Source organism: Fukomys damarensis, unplaced genomic scaffold, assembly GCF_012274545.1.
Source record: "Fukomys damarensis isolate Sample0158 unplaced genomic scaffold, DMR_v1.0_HiC HiC_scaffold_19, whole genome shotgun sequence".
NCBI classification, from domain to species: domain Eukaryota; kingdom Metazoa; phylum Chordata; class Mammalia; order Rodentia; family Bathyergidae; genus Fukomys; species Fukomys damarensis.
This window is the reverse complement of record NW_022900931.1, coordinates 56,704,743-56,720,373: the sequence shown is the minus strand read 5'-3', so window position 1 is coordinate 56,720,373 and position 15,631 is coordinate 56,704,743. Positions and strand designations below refer to the sequence as shown.

General features: G+C 52.2%; 2 protein-coding genes across 6 annotated transcripts in view; one reads left to right on the top strand and one right to left on the bottom strand.

The window, feature by feature from the left end:
- The window catches only part of Igflr1 (IGF like family receptor 1), a 6,114-nt gene extending 616 nt beyond the window's left edge, over positions 1-5,498 (top strand). The window contains exons 1-5 of one of the 5 annotated variants that reach the window (XM_010631841.2): positions 179-217; positions 746-1,282; positions 3,267-3,526; positions 3,933-4,117; positions 4,460-5,498. In XM_010631841.2, coding sequence (XP_010630143.1) covers positions 1,224-1,282; positions 3,267-3,526; positions 3,933-4,117; positions 4,460-5,158 — 1,203 coding nt within the window. In that variant the 5' untranslated portion in view covers positions 179-217; positions 746-1,223 and the 3' untranslated portion in view covers positions 5,159-5,498. Of the gene's footprint in view, positions 1-178; positions 218-745; positions 1,283-2,511; positions 2,663-3,266; positions 3,527-3,932; positions 4,118-4,459 lie in introns of those variants that run through there. The other 4 variants (XM_010631842.2, XM_010631844.2, XM_010631843.2 and 1 more) reach the window with 4 other exon arrangements.
- Positions 5,499-5,594: 96 nt separating this feature from the next.
- The window catches only part of Kmt2b (lysine methyltransferase 2B), a 22,577-nt gene continuing 12,540 nt past the window's right edge, over positions 5,595-15,631 (bottom strand). The window contains exons 25-39 of the mRNA XM_033765981.1: positions 15,272-15,430; positions 14,971-15,091; positions 14,803-14,881; positions 14,542-14,702; positions 12,922-13,158; positions 11,537-12,839; positions 11,368-11,457; positions 11,182-11,288; positions 7,413-7,550; positions 7,254-7,328; positions 6,997-7,174; positions 6,628-6,735; positions 6,430-6,513; positions 6,187-6,316; positions 5,595-6,099 (exon numbers count right to left, since the gene is read on the bottom strand). Of these exons, the coding sequence (XP_033621872.1) occupies positions 5,824-6,099; positions 6,187-6,316; positions 6,430-6,513; positions 6,628-6,735; positions 6,997-7,174; positions 7,254-7,328; positions 7,413-7,550; positions 11,182-11,288; positions 11,368-11,457; positions 11,537-12,839; positions 12,922-13,158; positions 14,542-14,702; positions 14,803-14,881; positions 14,971-15,091; positions 15,272-15,430 (3,246 nt within the window). The 3' untranslated portion in view covers positions 5,595-5,823. The remainder of the gene's footprint in view (positions 6,100-6,186; positions 6,317-6,429; positions 6,514-6,627; positions 6,736-6,996; positions 7,175-7,253; positions 7,329-7,412; positions 7,551-11,181; positions 11,289-11,367; positions 11,458-11,536; positions 12,840-12,921; positions 13,159-14,541; positions 14,703-14,802; positions 14,882-14,970; positions 15,092-15,271; positions 15,431-15,631) is intronic.

Below are 15,631 nucleotides of genomic sequence, written 5' to 3'. Positions count from 1 at the left end.
CCTTCTCCCGGGGATTTGGGTAGGCCCCATACTTAGAGACTTGGCTGCTGAGCTGTTGGTAATCACCGGGTCCAACCACGCTCTTGTTTCTTCCTTTTTTTTTTTTCTTTCCTGACAGGGTCTCAGGCTGGCCTTGAACTCACTATGTAGCCCAGGCTGGCCGAACTCAACTCAAGGCGGTCCTCCTGCCTCAGTCTCCCGAGTGCTGGGATTACAGGTGTGCACCACTATGCCTGAAACATTCTTGTTTCTTAGCAGCAAGCATGATGCTTAGGTTCCTTCTCAGGTGCAAAATCCCACTCCCAAACCTGCATACCCCACTCTTTTCATGCAGCCTGCTCTCCGAGCTCAGGTGCTGCCCCCCCCACCCCCGCTGCTTTTTGGCAGGGTACCGGGTTTTGAACTCCGGACCTTGCCCTTGGGAGGCATTCTTTGGAACCACTGAGCTAAATCCTTGGCCCCTCCCCTTTTAAATCTGTTCAAATTATAGTGCTGTTCAACCTGTATCAGAACACAGCCCAAACCCCAAATGGATCACACTGTAGGGGACCAGGCAGAACAGGGGCAGGGTGGACAGCCCCCAGCAGGCACCACCTCTGATTCCATGCTGGCCCTCCTCCAGGTCACACGAGTGACATGGAGGTGCAGGAACACTATAATAACTTCTTTCAGGTGAGGGTTGGCAGGGTAGGTTGGGTTTCCTGTGCTCCAGCAGCTTAGCTGAGTTCCTCCTGGTCTTTCACAGGAAGTGTTCACAGAACTACAGGAGAAGTATGGGGCATTGAAGAGATGAATGTGTGCAACAACTTGGGGGCCAGATCTTGGGCAATGCTGTCCCCTCCTTAGAGCCCAGAAGTGGAGACATTCAGTGCCTGACGGCCACCCCTGAAATCTCACAGCTTGAGGTCCATCATTAAATCCAGACCAGCCTCAAAGCTGCTGACTAAGCCCCTGAAGATCTCCATTTCCTTTGCTGACCCCGACCCACTTTTCTCTCAATTCTTGAGGAAAGAGGATGCAGAGAGGGCAGTGGCTGAACTTGATATCCGCCAATTCAACAGGCAGGCTGTGGATGCTGAGCTGTTTCCTGCCACTGACTTCTGGGAGTCATGTATGACAGTGCAAGGGTAGAAAGAGTATGTGGTGGGAGTCTGTCAGTGACAGTGGCCTCCTTCATCTGTCCTCTACTAAGGGGATATACTCAAGCTGGCTACTGAAACTTCATGCATCGTCAACCCACATCCTGGAACCTCCAGCTCTGTGGTCGGGGACCCAGGTCCAGGTACTGTCACCAGCTAGCATGGGTCCTTGGTTTAATGCTAGGAAATTAAAACAACTACTGGGCATGTTGGCACACCCCTGTAATTCCAGCACTCTGGAAGGCTGAAGCAGGAGCATCAAAAGTTCAAGCCCAACCTGGGTAATTTATCAATTTAGCAAGATCCTGTCTCAAATTTTTTGAAAAAGGGCTTAGGGCTGAGGATGTAGTTCAGTGGTGCCCCATCTGCCTGGCAAGTGCAAGGTCCTGAGTTTGATCCCTGGTGCTGGAGAAAAGGTGGGGGTGGGGGTGCTGGAGGTGTAACTCAGGGCAAAGACCCTGGGTTTATTCACCATTATGGGGGAAAAAAATCAAGCTGGTCCCTTGACAAAGGAGTAAGAGAAAATAAGGGAAAGTCTCCAATTTGAGTAGCTAGAGGGGCATACTCTGAGGAAGATGATCAGACTGGCCCATCCACAAAAAGGGAAGGCCAGTTTTTATGCTTACTGTGGTGGGCTGAGATCTGGTCAATCATTGTCTCAGTTCTTATTTCATAGCTCTGGAAGAATCCTCATGACTTGAGGAGCTATTTAATTTCCATGAGAAAAAGGGCAATTTTTGTTCTGTGAGGCTCTGCTGGAGTGTAAAGTGACCCTAGGTTTAGGGAAATGGAGATTTCTGGGCATAGGATAGTTGAATGGCCCTTTAAATCTCTTACCCTCATGTCCTCAATCTTGAAGGGTGATGAGATAGGCTAGATAAATTTAGAGCTAATACACCCTGTTTTGCCAACTTTTAGACAGTTTTCCTAAAAGACTAAAATGCCTATATGCAGAGCTGAGGATTTGACCCAAAGTTTTACAAAATGAAGGTCAAGCTTTGTTCTACTTTCAATTATTTATTGAGCATCTGTAGACTGAAGTGGAGAGTCGTGATTTTTAGGGAGGAAGAAAACAAATTACTTTCAAGTCTGACTGCCTCAGAAGAAAACACAAATCATGCTTCTGATGAATAACAGGTTAAAGGCCCAGGAGTCCCCTGTGTGAGTACATCATGGCCAGACTGCCAAGATTTCTTATCCCCAGAGTCCTCTATACCTTAAGCCTGATTGCTGGCCTCAGTCAGTGTCCTAAGACTTGTACCCTAAGAATAGTTCTGAGCCCCATCTGGAGACCAACACCTAAATCTCAACCCCTAAACTAGCAATAAAATGTCACATTAAACATCAAGCCTAACCCAAAAAAAAAAAAAAAAAAAAAATCACCAACATAAACAAGCCTAGCTGTGGGTGTCAGTTTCCTTTTAGCTGACAGAAGGTACATTGCGCTGGTCTCCACCCACAAGATCAATGGAAGAACTTCGAATGAGAGGCATGACAGAGGCTTGCCACCTAGGACTGTACTGGTAGGGTGATGACACATTTGTGCTGGAAACCTTAGCCTTTTCTATTTAAGGCTTCTTCAGGGGGAGATGCAAGTTGGATGATTCCTAACTTGGTGATCATGATTTGGGGTGGTGGTGCTGGGAGTCTAGTGGGAGTTTCCAACAAGTTAGGGCTGAGGTCCTTGTCCCATACTCCCTCCCCTTTATTTTTTATCTTGAGACATGGTCTTGCTAAATCAATAAGTAGCCCAGGCAGGTTTTGAGGTTTCTGTGGTCCTCCTGCCTCGGCTTCGGAACGGGATTACAGGCGTATGCCATTATGCCGAGCCAGAGCTGAGTCTGACGCACACCACCCTGAGATAGGAGTTTATAATACTTAAGTGTACTGAATGCCAGGCAATGTCCTAGGCAATTTATTTTTCCTTTTTGAGATGGGTTCCCACTGTGTTTGTTGCTCAGGTTGGTCTGGAACTCCTGGGCTCAAGGAATCCTCTTGTCTCAGCTTCCTGACTAGCTGAGACTATAGGCAACCACTGCTACACCTGGCTCTAAATGTTTTACTTCTAGTAACTTTTAAACTTCACTATGGCTCTATGAAAGAGGTGCCATAACTACACCATTTTAGGGATGAGAAAAGGAAAGACTACTACTTCTGCCACCTGGGTTTCCCGGAATGTACGGCAGAGGTGCTGCGGTCGGAAGTCCTGCACTCGCGGCCACAGGCCCGGATGGGGCTCAGACACCTCCTGCAGATCATGCTGCTTCTGGCCCTAGCAGTGCCTCGATCGAAAGCCTCCGGGCACTGCAGCCCCCTCCAGTACTGGAACCCAGATAGCAAGCGCTGCAGCAGCTGCCTGCAGCGCTTCGGGCCGCCTCCTTACCCGGGTGAGGAGCCAGGATTGGGTGTATGCGTAAATCCGGGTGGAGTTAGCTAGCGGGTGACAGGGAGCTGGGGAAGGAGTGAGGTGTGTGGGTTACATCCAGTTGAGACTTCTTAGGATGGCAGGCTGAGTTGGTGCAGAACCGGATAGTGCGGGTTAGGGCAACATCGAAGGGATGTGGCGATGAAAAGATGGGCGTTAGGTAAAAAAATCGAGGGTGTGGGCGGTGCTAAGTGTATGAGGGGACGGGAGGGGTCTGTGACGAAGTGGGGTGTGGATGGGACTTACTCTGATAGGATGGGGAATATACAAGGGGCGGGGACAAAGGGGTTAAGGCAAAAGGAAAAGGGTATGGCTAGCGCTGAAGACTAGGGGCTCGGTAACTCCACTGAAGCTAGGTCTCCCACTAGATCACGAGTTTGAGGAAAACTGCGGCCTCAGTGACTTCGGGGATCATTTGACGCACCCGTTCAAAAAATGTTCTCCTGGGCATTGCAACCCCGACTTTGCAGAGCTGTGTAGCCCCTGCACCGTAGAAGCCCCGGTCCCTATTCGCACTGGGAGCCCTGGCAGGACCCAGCAGTGCTGCGGAGAGGTACTGGTCCAACTGCAGAGGGCTGGGCCAGGGCTAGACGGAGGTGGGGCAGGGATGGGAACATGTTTTGGTATCTAACGGGCATGGCCTAGATCCAGGGACAGGAAGAGTACTGTGCTGGAAGGGGTCAGAGAGGGCTTGTATTAAGGTAGTCGGGGTGGGGTGGAAGGTAGGGACGGACAGGAAGACTGTGGCCCCAAAGAAGGATGTAAGGGTGGGAGATGGGCTCATGGGGAGGAAGCAGGGTGTAGCCTCCCGTTTTCTCCCAGACCTCTTCCCAGGTCTATCCCTGCCAAAGGGTTCTGTGCCCTACAACTCAACAACCAAGTTGCTGTATTGCAGGAGTCCACGTCACCAGGGAGTTCCAGTCTCTCATGGACAACTCAGAGCAGCTTCTCACATTTTGTCTTGCCGTTGGTGTTGGTCCTGTCCTTAATGCTGGCCATGCTCACCTGCGGCCTCCTTCTGCAAAGGCATCACCAGAAGGGAAAAGCCCATTCCCCTCTCTGCCCTGGCTTGGTTCACGGAGACAACACCCCCACCCTCTCCTTGCACTCACCCTTCTCCCCAGGCATAATGGAGACAGAGGGCACAGGAAAGGCCCTTTTGCTCCCACTCCAGAGCATGGGTGAGTTAGGGAGACACACCCAGAAGGGAAGAGGGGTGCTGGAAGCCTGCCCTTCCTCCCCTTCATTCCTTCCTGTACCAGAGCTGGCAGGTCTGGTTGCACAGCCTCTCTCTCGCCTCTTGGATGAGCTGGAGGTGCTGGAGGAACTGATTGTGCTGCTGGACCCTGAGCCTGGGCCTGGGCCTGGAGGTGGCATGGCTTATGGTACCACTCGGCACCTTGCTGCAAGATATGGGCTGCCTGCTGCCTGGTCTACCTTCGCCTACTCCTTGCGGCCCACTCGCTCACCACTGCGGGCCCTGATTGAGATGGTGGTGGCAAGGGAGCCATCAGCCACTCTGGGCGAGCTCAGTGTGCACCTGGCCCACCTAAGGCGGAACGATGCACTGCAGGTGCTGTCCAGGCTTGGCTGACCTAGATCTATGGCGGGGGCTACAATAAAAATGAAATTAAAAAAAAAATGCCCTTTGTCTCTGGCGCCCGTTAAGGGTCCTTCTGAAAGCAAAACCCTAAACTGGGCAAGGGGGACCCAGCATCCTCCTTTCCTAGAAAGGCCTGCTTTCTCTAACCAACCATATTAGAATACGAACGCTTCTTACTCTGAAGCCTTCACAGACCCTGCAGTTTACCTCTATCTAATTCTGAGGACTGCCTCATACCTCCTGTTGAGGCTGAAGGACTTCCTTGGCTCAGGATGGGTGTGGGACACGGAGAGAAGCAAGAGTCCCTACCTGCCTCAAGCGTTGTACAAATGGGAAGACCACCTCTCCAAACATTGACAGGCTTTATTGTAGGGGGTTCCCACCTGGGACCCCACCCTCTTAAATAAAAAAGTGCATAGAAAAGAAGGGATTTAGAAACTTTTGTACAATATCTACATCCTGGGCCCCAAGGCGGAAGGGGGCGATTGCTAGGTGGGCTAGAAGGGTTGGGGGCAGGGTCCTTGCCAGCTGCATGCCCACATCCACCCTGAACAGAAAGGTGGGAGTGAGACGCTCTGGGAGGGACTAGGGAGCCCCCAGGCCAGGGACAAGATGGCATCAGGGGGCCTGAGGAGTTGTGGCAGAGAGCCACACCCTCAGTTAAGGAACCGACGGCAGCGCTTGGCGCCACAGTTGCAGGGCAGCTTGTTGCTGGCATCCTCGATGGGGAACTTGTAGTCATAGGTGAGCTCCTCACCACGCAGGATACGGCGCAGGGCAAAGATGACGATGTGCTTCTGGCCCTCCACATGGATGACCCGAGAAAAGCAGTTGGGCTCACATGAGTGATTGATGAAGCGGGCGGCGTTGCCATGCATTGTGGCGTCCACCACATCAAAGTCATCCATGCGGAACATGTAGCACCCGATGCCCTACAGGAATGGGTGAGAGAATCAGGTTCTTGGTCCCCATGGGCAGTCCACCTCCCGTACCTTCTTGCCATGTCCTGTAGAGCCCACCTTCCCATCGTAGAACTTTTCTCGCTTGTCAGTCAGCACAGAGCGAATGACAATGCCAGAGTATTCAATGACCATCTCGCCAGCATCAATGTTGCGTTTACAGAACAGGCCTCGTCCATGGATGGCTGATCTGCAGGGTAGGATGGACAAGGGGGACTTCAGGGGCTAGAGGGACAGACCCCAGGCAGCCCCCAACCAACACTCGTCCCTCCACCCAAAGGGCATCTCCCCAACCCCACTAACCTATAGACACCCACAGCTTCTTTTGATGTCTTCTTGAGGTGGCGAAAGCGCATGGCCATAGGCAGCTCCAGGCTGGTGGCACGTCTGGTGGGGATAACATTGTCACACAGGTTGGTATCCAGTTATGACCTCTTCCTCCTGCTCACCCTCATCAGGACACTTAGGACCACTCCCAGCTCCCCTGCTTGCCCTCCATACCTGGTTGACCTGAGCTGCACCTCATCTTCTTCCTCATCACAGGTGGCCCCTTCTGGGAGCACCCGGTGCTGGGAGGCCAGAAAATTGAACATGTCAAAGGTGCACTTCCTGCAGGCAAGACAGAGGAAAGGAGGAAGGGTCACAGTCATTATTTCAAGGAGATGCTGGCTACCAATTCTGGAGCCTGGGCCAACTGTTGGCACCGTAAGAGGAATATGCTGTTGAAGACACAGTGGAGAGGAACAGAGTGGAGTTAATTCTCATGCTACTCTGCAGTAACTCTTGGAATGGCCTAACGTCTTGGTTTCAAACTGTCCAGGCTTTTTTCCTACCCTTGAGAGATCCCACAGGGTTCCCCAGCATTCTCACCGGAGATAGACCTCAGCACGAGCAGCCCCATGGGGATTCAGGGGCGGTTCCTCCTGGCCCTCTCCCTGCTGGTGGTAGCGGAATTTATAGTGCTGGCATTGCTGAGCCCCGGGCAGCTGTTCTGCCAGGAAGATGACAGCATCATGGTGAATGCCCAGGAGCCTTGCCCCACTCATTCCTGAGGAGAGAAATGGAAGGCATGCTGATGACGTGAAAGGAAGTGGCGGTGGCAGGGACGTGCACCAGCCACCACTTACCACTAAAGGAGAGATGTCTGAGCCGAGCATGTCCTCGGGCCTCTTGTACTTTCTCAATCAGAGCTCTCCACGCCCCTAGAGTGAAGAGAGAGCCATGGTAGTCAGGATGGGGTCTGATGGGACACCTTATTCTCCACGCCACTGCTGTTCCCAACTCACCTTCTAAGCTCTCTGCCTCCACACTGAAGCCATCCTCACTGGTGATCTCAAAGCGAAGATGCGGGCCAGCTCGTTTTGGAACCTGGTTCTCTTTATCCTCTGGGGATGGAGGCTCTTCCTCAGAGCTTGAGGCTTCACCTGGTCCCAGCAAGCAGTAAGAGTTGGTGAGTATCACCCCACATGAACTCAAAAGCCCTCAGCTCCCCACAGACACCACGCTCCCCCTACCCTTTCCCCAGACACAAGCACAGACACTGGGGTCAAGTGGCCCTTCTCCAGCCCCAAATGCTCAGTGAGCCCTGTGGAACAGACAAGGTTTTTCTAAGGAGCTGCCAATTCCTTTCTGCAGGACTATTTGGCTGTAAGATCAGGTTAATGAGGCATGTGGTGGCACATGCCTATAATCCCAGCACTCTACGAAGCTGAAGTAGGAAGATCCTAAATTCCCATCCAGCCTTGACAACTTAGTGACTTATTGAGACCTAGTTTCAAAATATAAAAATGTGGGCTAGGGATGTAGCTGAGTGGCACCACGCGTCCCTGACAAGTACAAGGTCTTGATTCCTAGGGGGTGGGTGTGTGCTAGTGCTGGGTTTGGTGGTGCACACCTTTAATCTCAGGGCCTGCTAGGCTGAGGCAGGAGGACTGCCATGAGTTCAAGGCCAGCATGGGATACATAGTGAGATGTTGTCTCAAAAACAAAAAAATAACAGCGCTGGGGACTGAGCCCAGTTGTTCTGCCATCTGCCTCGCAAACCCAAAGTCCTGCATTCAATGCCCAGTACAAAAACAAACAAACACCCCAAAGAGGTTCATTCATTCCTCCAGTACCAGGAAAGCAAAACAACACTAGAGCATTATGTGTTTGTAAGGAATTTTTTAAATATTCAATAAATTTATTTCCCTTTTTCATGGTGTTGGGGATGAAACTGAGGACCTGGTACATGCTAGTCAGTTGTGCTACCACTGATGTATTCACACAGCTCTATACGCAGTAAGTTCTTTTTGTTTGAGATAAGCTCTTACTATGTTGCCCAGGCTGATCTTAAACTCCTGAGCTCAAACAATCTTCCCACCTGAGCTTCCTGAGTAGCTGAAACTACAGGTGTGTGCCATCATTACCAGCTGTCAATTTCTACAAATATTAAAAGTATACATCATATAGTTTTGAACACACAGTACCAAGTACACTGAAGTTTACAGTGGACCCTTGACTTACGAACTCAATTCGTTTTTGAAGGCTGGTTGTAACTCAAGTTGGTCAGGCTCCTCTACACAGCCTTTAAAAGTCTCTCTCCTGCATAATTTTAGGCCACACTTTCTTCCAAGCAGATCTTGGTGTCCTTAGAGAGACATTGGCCCAGGATTTCTCAATTAACCCCATGCAGGAACGGAAAACTCTTTAAGGGTTAAATCTGTATCTGAAACCATCTGGAAGCACAAGTGGCTGGCATTCGGGTCATAACTCAAGACTTTGGTCATAAGTTAAAACTAAAATTCCAGTTATAACCCAAGTTGTTTGCATGTTAGGCTGGTCGTAACTTGAGGGTCCACTGTACACTAAATTATCAACCATTTAAAGGACTTCTCAGGGATTAAGAAATTTTGAACATGGAGTAGACAGGACTTGCTGACAGAGTAGACATAGATATGACAAAAAGAGCAGCGGTCAAGGATAACTCGAAAATTTTGGGCATGAACAAAGAAGTAGAAAACTACCATTGATCGAAATAGTGAGGGGAAGGAAGAAACAAGTTTGGGGAGAAGGTCTAGTGCTCAGTTTGGAACATGTTGACTTTGGAATGCCCTTTAGAAAAATCCCCTCATGCAACCTGATGGTGGAGTTGGTGAGGTGGTAGCAGAATGCAGGAGCCTGGAGCAGAGCCTAGGTCTGGGCTGGAGAGAGCAATGTGGGGACTATCAGAATATAGATAAGATTTAGAGCTGTGAAGCCAGAAGAAAGCATCTGGGGAGAAAGAGAAATCACAGCCAGAACACCAGATACACTAACACTGGCAGGCTTGGAAAAGGAGGCATGACCAGAAGTAAGAGGAGAGTGTAGGCTCTTAGAATCCAGGGAAGGGAATGCTTGGAGGGGGCAGGAGTTAGCTGCCCAACATGGGGGACAGACTGAGAGCTGCCCACTGTATCCAGGGATGGCAGAAGGTGCAAAAGCTTGAGGGGAACATAATTTAGGAGCACAGGACCCACAGGGCCACTGTCTTGCCCTATCATGTCCCAGAGCCACCACGCCCACACACTCTCCCTCCAGGTGAGACTCTAGACTCTAATGTGTGATTAACATCAGCTCCAGCCCTTGGCACAGTAGGGTTCACCTCTAACAACTTCTTCCACTTCTTCTCTTTCCCCATTGTACCTCTACTGTTCCCCAAATGCAACAGGGCTGCTGCAGGGCCTTTGCCTAGCCATTCTCCTGTTGCTTATTTTCTACTGTAGCGCACTTGTACTGCACAACAGACGTGTTTGTTTTTCCTACCAAAACTTGGTATGGTTCCTAAGCGCAGGAACCCATCTGTTATGGACACAGCCACATCCTTATCCTATCTGACTGTTTAAGCAGCCTCTCCGTAAGGCAGTCTCAGGCCACCTCCCTTCACTTCTATACTGAGCAGCTAAGCATTGTGTAATTAGAAAATCCAAACACCTGGACAGGATTGGGCCACAAGCCAGTAGATTGCTTGGACCCCCAGCTTACTTGCTGCCCCCACTCTGCTGCCCTCAGAGACCAACAGAAAGCTTCACTTCCAGCCTGAGTGGTAGCAAAAACTCTGTCGAGCACCTCTATGCAGGCCCCAATCTTTGCATACAAACTTCCCTCACCTCCTTTCCCCTAGCTCAGAGCCTGTTCAAAACCCCCTGCCTTCCCCTACACGCTGTTTCTTTTATGACCACTCTTTCCCTCTCACCCTCAGCTTGCTGTCTCAAACCTTACACCCAACATGGATATGCTGCACCCTTATCTCCTCTTCCTAGTCTTTAGCAGCACTTTTGGGTGAGGTGCCTCACCAATACTGTTTAATTCTGGACTCTGATATAACCTCTTCCCCATTCTGTCCCACCTGCTCACACCACAGATCCTGAACCCCCGATGCCTGGTGCTCTGTGGCAGCTGGGGCTAGACCATGGCCCTGGGCCTCTGAGACACTTCTCATCTCATCTTCCTACTGCTCTGCCCCTCATCTAGATCCTAGAGGGTTCCATACTCTGGATGATTCCCAGAACTTCGTCCTTGGCTTTATTAGGAATCTAGGCCCCTGACCCTGGCAGATTAGGCTTTGTCTAGACTAATCCTTTGGGCTCTTGGGCATGTTGGCCAAAGTGCTGTCAGTGGACTTGCACATGGAGCTGAAATGTCACTTGTTACAAGGCCATGAACTAACTCCTCAGGGCATCTCTGTGACTAGCAACTAGCCTCAGGAGTGTGTTCACTGGGTGTGCAGTTTTGGTTTTTTTCTTTTGGGTACTGGGGATTGACCCCAAGGATCCTCCACTCCCAAACTATATTATCAGCCACTGGTGTGTACTTAAGTAGTTTTTTTGTCTTCTTGAGGTGAGGTCTTGCTAGGTATTTCAGGCTGGCCTTGAACTCTTGGCACCCCTCCTGCCTCAGCCTCCTGAGTACAGGGATTACAGATATGTGCCTCCATGCCTGATACACTATTTTTTGCAGTGGAACTACTCTGGACCTGTCAGTCACCTAGCTGAGCTCAGCAACACAGAAGGAAGGCAGTGAGAAGCTGGTCCTTACCTGAATAGTGATGCCACGACTCAAGCAGCAGGTCTGAGGGACCATCGGGGGCCCGAGGAGGACCACCTTCTGGAAGTGGCAGCAAAGGGGATCGTTCCTGAAAGTGCCTGTGAGGAGAGACCTGTCAGGAGGGGGAAAAGGGATACAGGTCCCAGAGCCTCTAGGAAAAGGGGCCTGGCCACTTACCCAAGGCTTTCCTCCCCAGGAGGCTCCTCAGGATTATCCAAGTCCAGAACTCCACGCACTGTGGGCGTTTTCATCCTCACTCGGCTAAACCTGGAGGGTAAGCAGAAGGCTGAGCTGCCTCTCCCACCCCTCCCTGGCCTACTGTCCAAGCCTCAGCACACTCACTTACCCACTGTTGCTGAGCCCTGGAACTTGGGAAGTGTCCTCCAAAGATTCTCCCTCTTCATCCAGCCGGGGGGTTTTATTTGGGGGAGGTGCTGGTGGGGAACGGCCAGAGAAGGTGGACACCCTCTTGACACGGATGGCCTGGCGGGGTGGGCTGGGGGGCCCACTGCTGAACACCAGTGTGAGGGGAGGAGGAGGAGGGGGAGGGGCAGGACGGACAACGCCTACTCCCACCACTGGCAACACTCCCAGCAAAGGTCCTGGGGGCAGAGCCCAGGAAGTGGGGGCTGCAGGGGGAATGGTAGGGGGTAGAGGTGGCTGCTTTACTGGGGCTGGGACAGGTTCACCTTCCCCAGCCATCTTCACAAATACTTGCCCCAGCTTGTTGACGAGGATGATCTTAGATGTAGCGGGTTTAGGGGGCTCAGGAGCAGGGCCCAGGCTCAACACCCGGACCCCTGGGGCCCCAGGAAGCCAGGCAAATGTCCGGGTAGGGTCTGCTGGGCTAGGGGGCAGACCTTGAGGGGCCTGGCTGCCATTGGCCAGGGGAGGTACTGGGGGAAGTGACTCCTCTCTGGGACCAGCAGCCCCCTCCCCAGGACCCCCTAGATTCTTTAAAACAAAATCCACAATTTCTGATGGCAGGTCCTCAGGAGGTCGGGCCCTATCCCCTGCAGCCGCAAGGATCCCAGCTCGGCCCACCGCAGGCCCTGAAGGAGGAGTCCCTTGGCCTCTGGGCTGCTGTACTGCCTCAGCCTCGCTGTCTGTGCCATCGTCCACTCCATCAAGTTGCTCAATTCGGGGGGCACCAGGGAGGGGGCCAGGGCCCAGGGTAGGGCCAGACACTACAGTCACAGGGAAGTGGACATAGTGGGTGGTGGGGCTGGCTTCCTCCTCTGAGCTGTCCCCTGGGCCCCCATGGCTGCTCCCCACTGCCCCTGCAGCCACAATCTCTTCCTGAAAGGGCTCAGTCTCTAGCAAGCTGGCTGCAAAGTCCAGGTCAGCAGCACTCAGTCCTGACACCACCTCCATGTCCTCAAAGTCTGGGCCCAGGTCTTCATGGGGTGGTGGTGGAGATGAGGCCAGGCCAGGGGGAGCCAGCTCCCCTGAGGTAGGTGTGAGGGCTGTAACAACTGAGGTAGGAGGGGGCGCCCTGAGCTGAGGGGAGGTTCTGAGAGGAGGGGAAGTCCGCCGTGATGGTGGTGGTCTGGGGGCTAGGGGGCTAGGACGACGGGAGCGTCTGGGGGGAGCTGGGAAGTCCGGGTCTCCCACTGTAGGGATGTGGTGGGTCAGAGAAGATGGACTTCCTGTGGGGGGAAGGGTCAACATCAACCAGGCCATTTTAGCCTCCCTAGCCCCACCGTCCCCTGGATATTCCCAGATGCTCACCAGGGGAGGGCAGGGGGCCAAAGGAGACACCCCCCAAGGGCCTCCGTGATGGCGAGTAGTTGGGCACTTTGATTCGAGCCCCTGAGAAGGAGCGAGGGGCAGGAGGAGGAGGAGGAGGAGCACTGCCTGAATCTGGCCGAAGTGGGGAGTCCAGATTCTGAACAGGTGAGTGGTGCTCAGGAGCTCCAAGGATTAGGGCATCTGTATCTGGAGAGGGGTCCTCATGATGTGGGGTCTCTGGAGAGCCAAGAGAACTGTATCAGGGGTGGCAGGAGTTCATCAAAGCTTCCCTACCACATGCCTTCCCTTCTTTTAAAGCCAAATGGACCTTCCAGAGTTTTTTTTTTTTTTTTGGAGACAGGATATCACTGTCAAGTTCAGGTTGGTCTTGAACTCATTATGTAGCCCAGGCCAGCCTCAAACTCATGGGAATCCTCCTATCTCAGCCTCCCCAGTGCTGGAATTACAGGCATGCACCACCATGTCACGCCCGGCTTCCTTTCAGAGTCTTGACCTTGACTCAGTCACAACATATAGACTATTGTCCAGTCCAAACCCCATTCATGGCATCTGCAACAACTCTACATACACGAGTCAGGTCCCTTCCTGACCTCTCCCACCCATCCTCTGGCATGTCCTTACATCCTAGCTGCCTGCTGCTTCTCTCCGAGGCATGCCCACATGCCACAAGTGGCAATACCCTCTGTCCAGAATGGCCAGTCCTACCACTTTCTTACTGTTCTGTACATCCCTGCCACTTCAAAGGCATCTGCCCCATCCTGGCACTCAAGGCTATTACCTGGCCCCACCCAGTTACTGCAAACTAATCTCTGCCTCCTCCACCCGACACTCTTTGTTTACACCCATGCTGGATGCACCCTCCTCTACTGTCCACTTTGTGTCGTGCTCCAACTTGGACTAAAACTGTTACCCACAGATGAGAAGCAAATCTCTTCCTCCTCCTGTGTGGCCCACAATAACCTCTCCCTTTACTAATCTCCAAGCCCAGTTTTTGCTCTGTTGCATCCAGCTCTCACTGCCAGCATGGAAGTGTGCCAGTTGGAAAATGATCAGAGCCAGGTTCAAATCATGGTTCTACCCTATTACTGCAGAGAGCAAGTGTCCACCCACCCTTTTGTTTTGTTTTTGAGACAGAATTTCTCTGTACTTCAGGCTGGCCTTGAACTCATGGAGATTGATACTCCTGCTTCAGCCACCCAAGTGCCGAGTCCTGGGACGACAGATGTGTGCCACCATGCCTGGCCCTTTCGTTTCTGGTAGATGTTCCCCTGGCATGCTGTACAGCAGAGCTTGTACCTTCCCCCTAGAGGACTGAAGTACCAGTTGAGCAAGCAGCCTTGTCAGGGAGCCATACTTGCTTTGATTCCTACAGCTTTACCAAGTTACCATTCCCCTCAAGTTGACTCTCTCCCCTCTTCACTTTCTGTAAAATGCCAAGCTTAGTCCCTGGGCACACAATGCACAGCCAGTAAGCTTCTGTTATTATCTTACAACAGACAAGAATAGCACGTGTCCTGGAGTTTCTTCAGTAAAGAAGGGGATAGGGGCTGGTAATTGTTCAGCATTCAAGAATGAGAAAGAGGCAGTATCAAGCCATACCTAAGGAAGGGGTGGGGCTGTGCACAATCGTGTGGTTCTCCTCTGCTGCCTCCAAGTGAACAGGCTCTTCCCTTGGCCCCCATGGCCGATACTCCAGAATTCGGCACCGATACCAGCAGCGCCTCCGAGCATCCACTGTGCTCCAGTACAGACGGGAACACCTGGCAGGAGGACATGTGGGATAAAAGGGTTAAGATAACTTGGGAAATGGGATCCAGCCCAGGCGTCCCCAAAACCACTGAACACCCATGGCCTGCTCACTGGTAGCCAATAGGGAAGAGCCGTCCCTCGCGGTCCGAGAGGTCAGAGAGAGTACCCAGGGAGTCAATTCGGATGGAGCCTACAGTGCACAGAAGAGGTCAGGCAAGGTCAGATAAGGCAAGGTCAACAAGAGACAGCAACAGAGAGGGCAGAGAGGAAGTGGCATACCAATGAGCACATTGATGGCATCGGGCTCAAGCCCTGTCAAGAACTTTCGCTTGAAGTTGATGCCTTCAAAGTCCACATAGACTCGGCGGAGAACATCAAAACCGTCAGGGGTCACGATCTCCTGGGAAGTGGGAGGCAAATGGGATTGCTGGATTGATAAAGCATGCAGGGGACATGAGGGAAAAGCTCTGTAGGTAAAGACTTAAGTGCCAGGGGCTCAGCCTGCAAGGCTGTGGGAGAAGACACAAAAAGGAGACACTGAGAGAGCAATGGGCAGCTGCCCCCCCCCAGTCTGGCCCACCTTGCCATCTAGGAGGTCTGTGTGTTTCTGGCAGAAAACTTTCTTATCATCCTGGAAGATGCAGTAGCTGGCCCGGGCACACATGAAGTGAAAGTTGCTGAGGCAGGAGGACAGGCAGCAGCCTACTGTAGCTCCAGGCTTCAGACAGAGTTCGCAGCGCTGCATGGGGAAGGGGTTGCTGAGGGAGAAGCCAGGAACGGGGGCCAGGGTCTGGCACTCAGCATTACTAACTCTGAGACTTTGCTTAGCCTCCTCGCTCCCCCAGCATCTTGCACAGCCAAGGCTCTCACCAAGCAACACCTCCTCCAATCACATCCAGGGCCTTGGTTCGAAAACCACATTATTTTGGGGTTTTTGTTG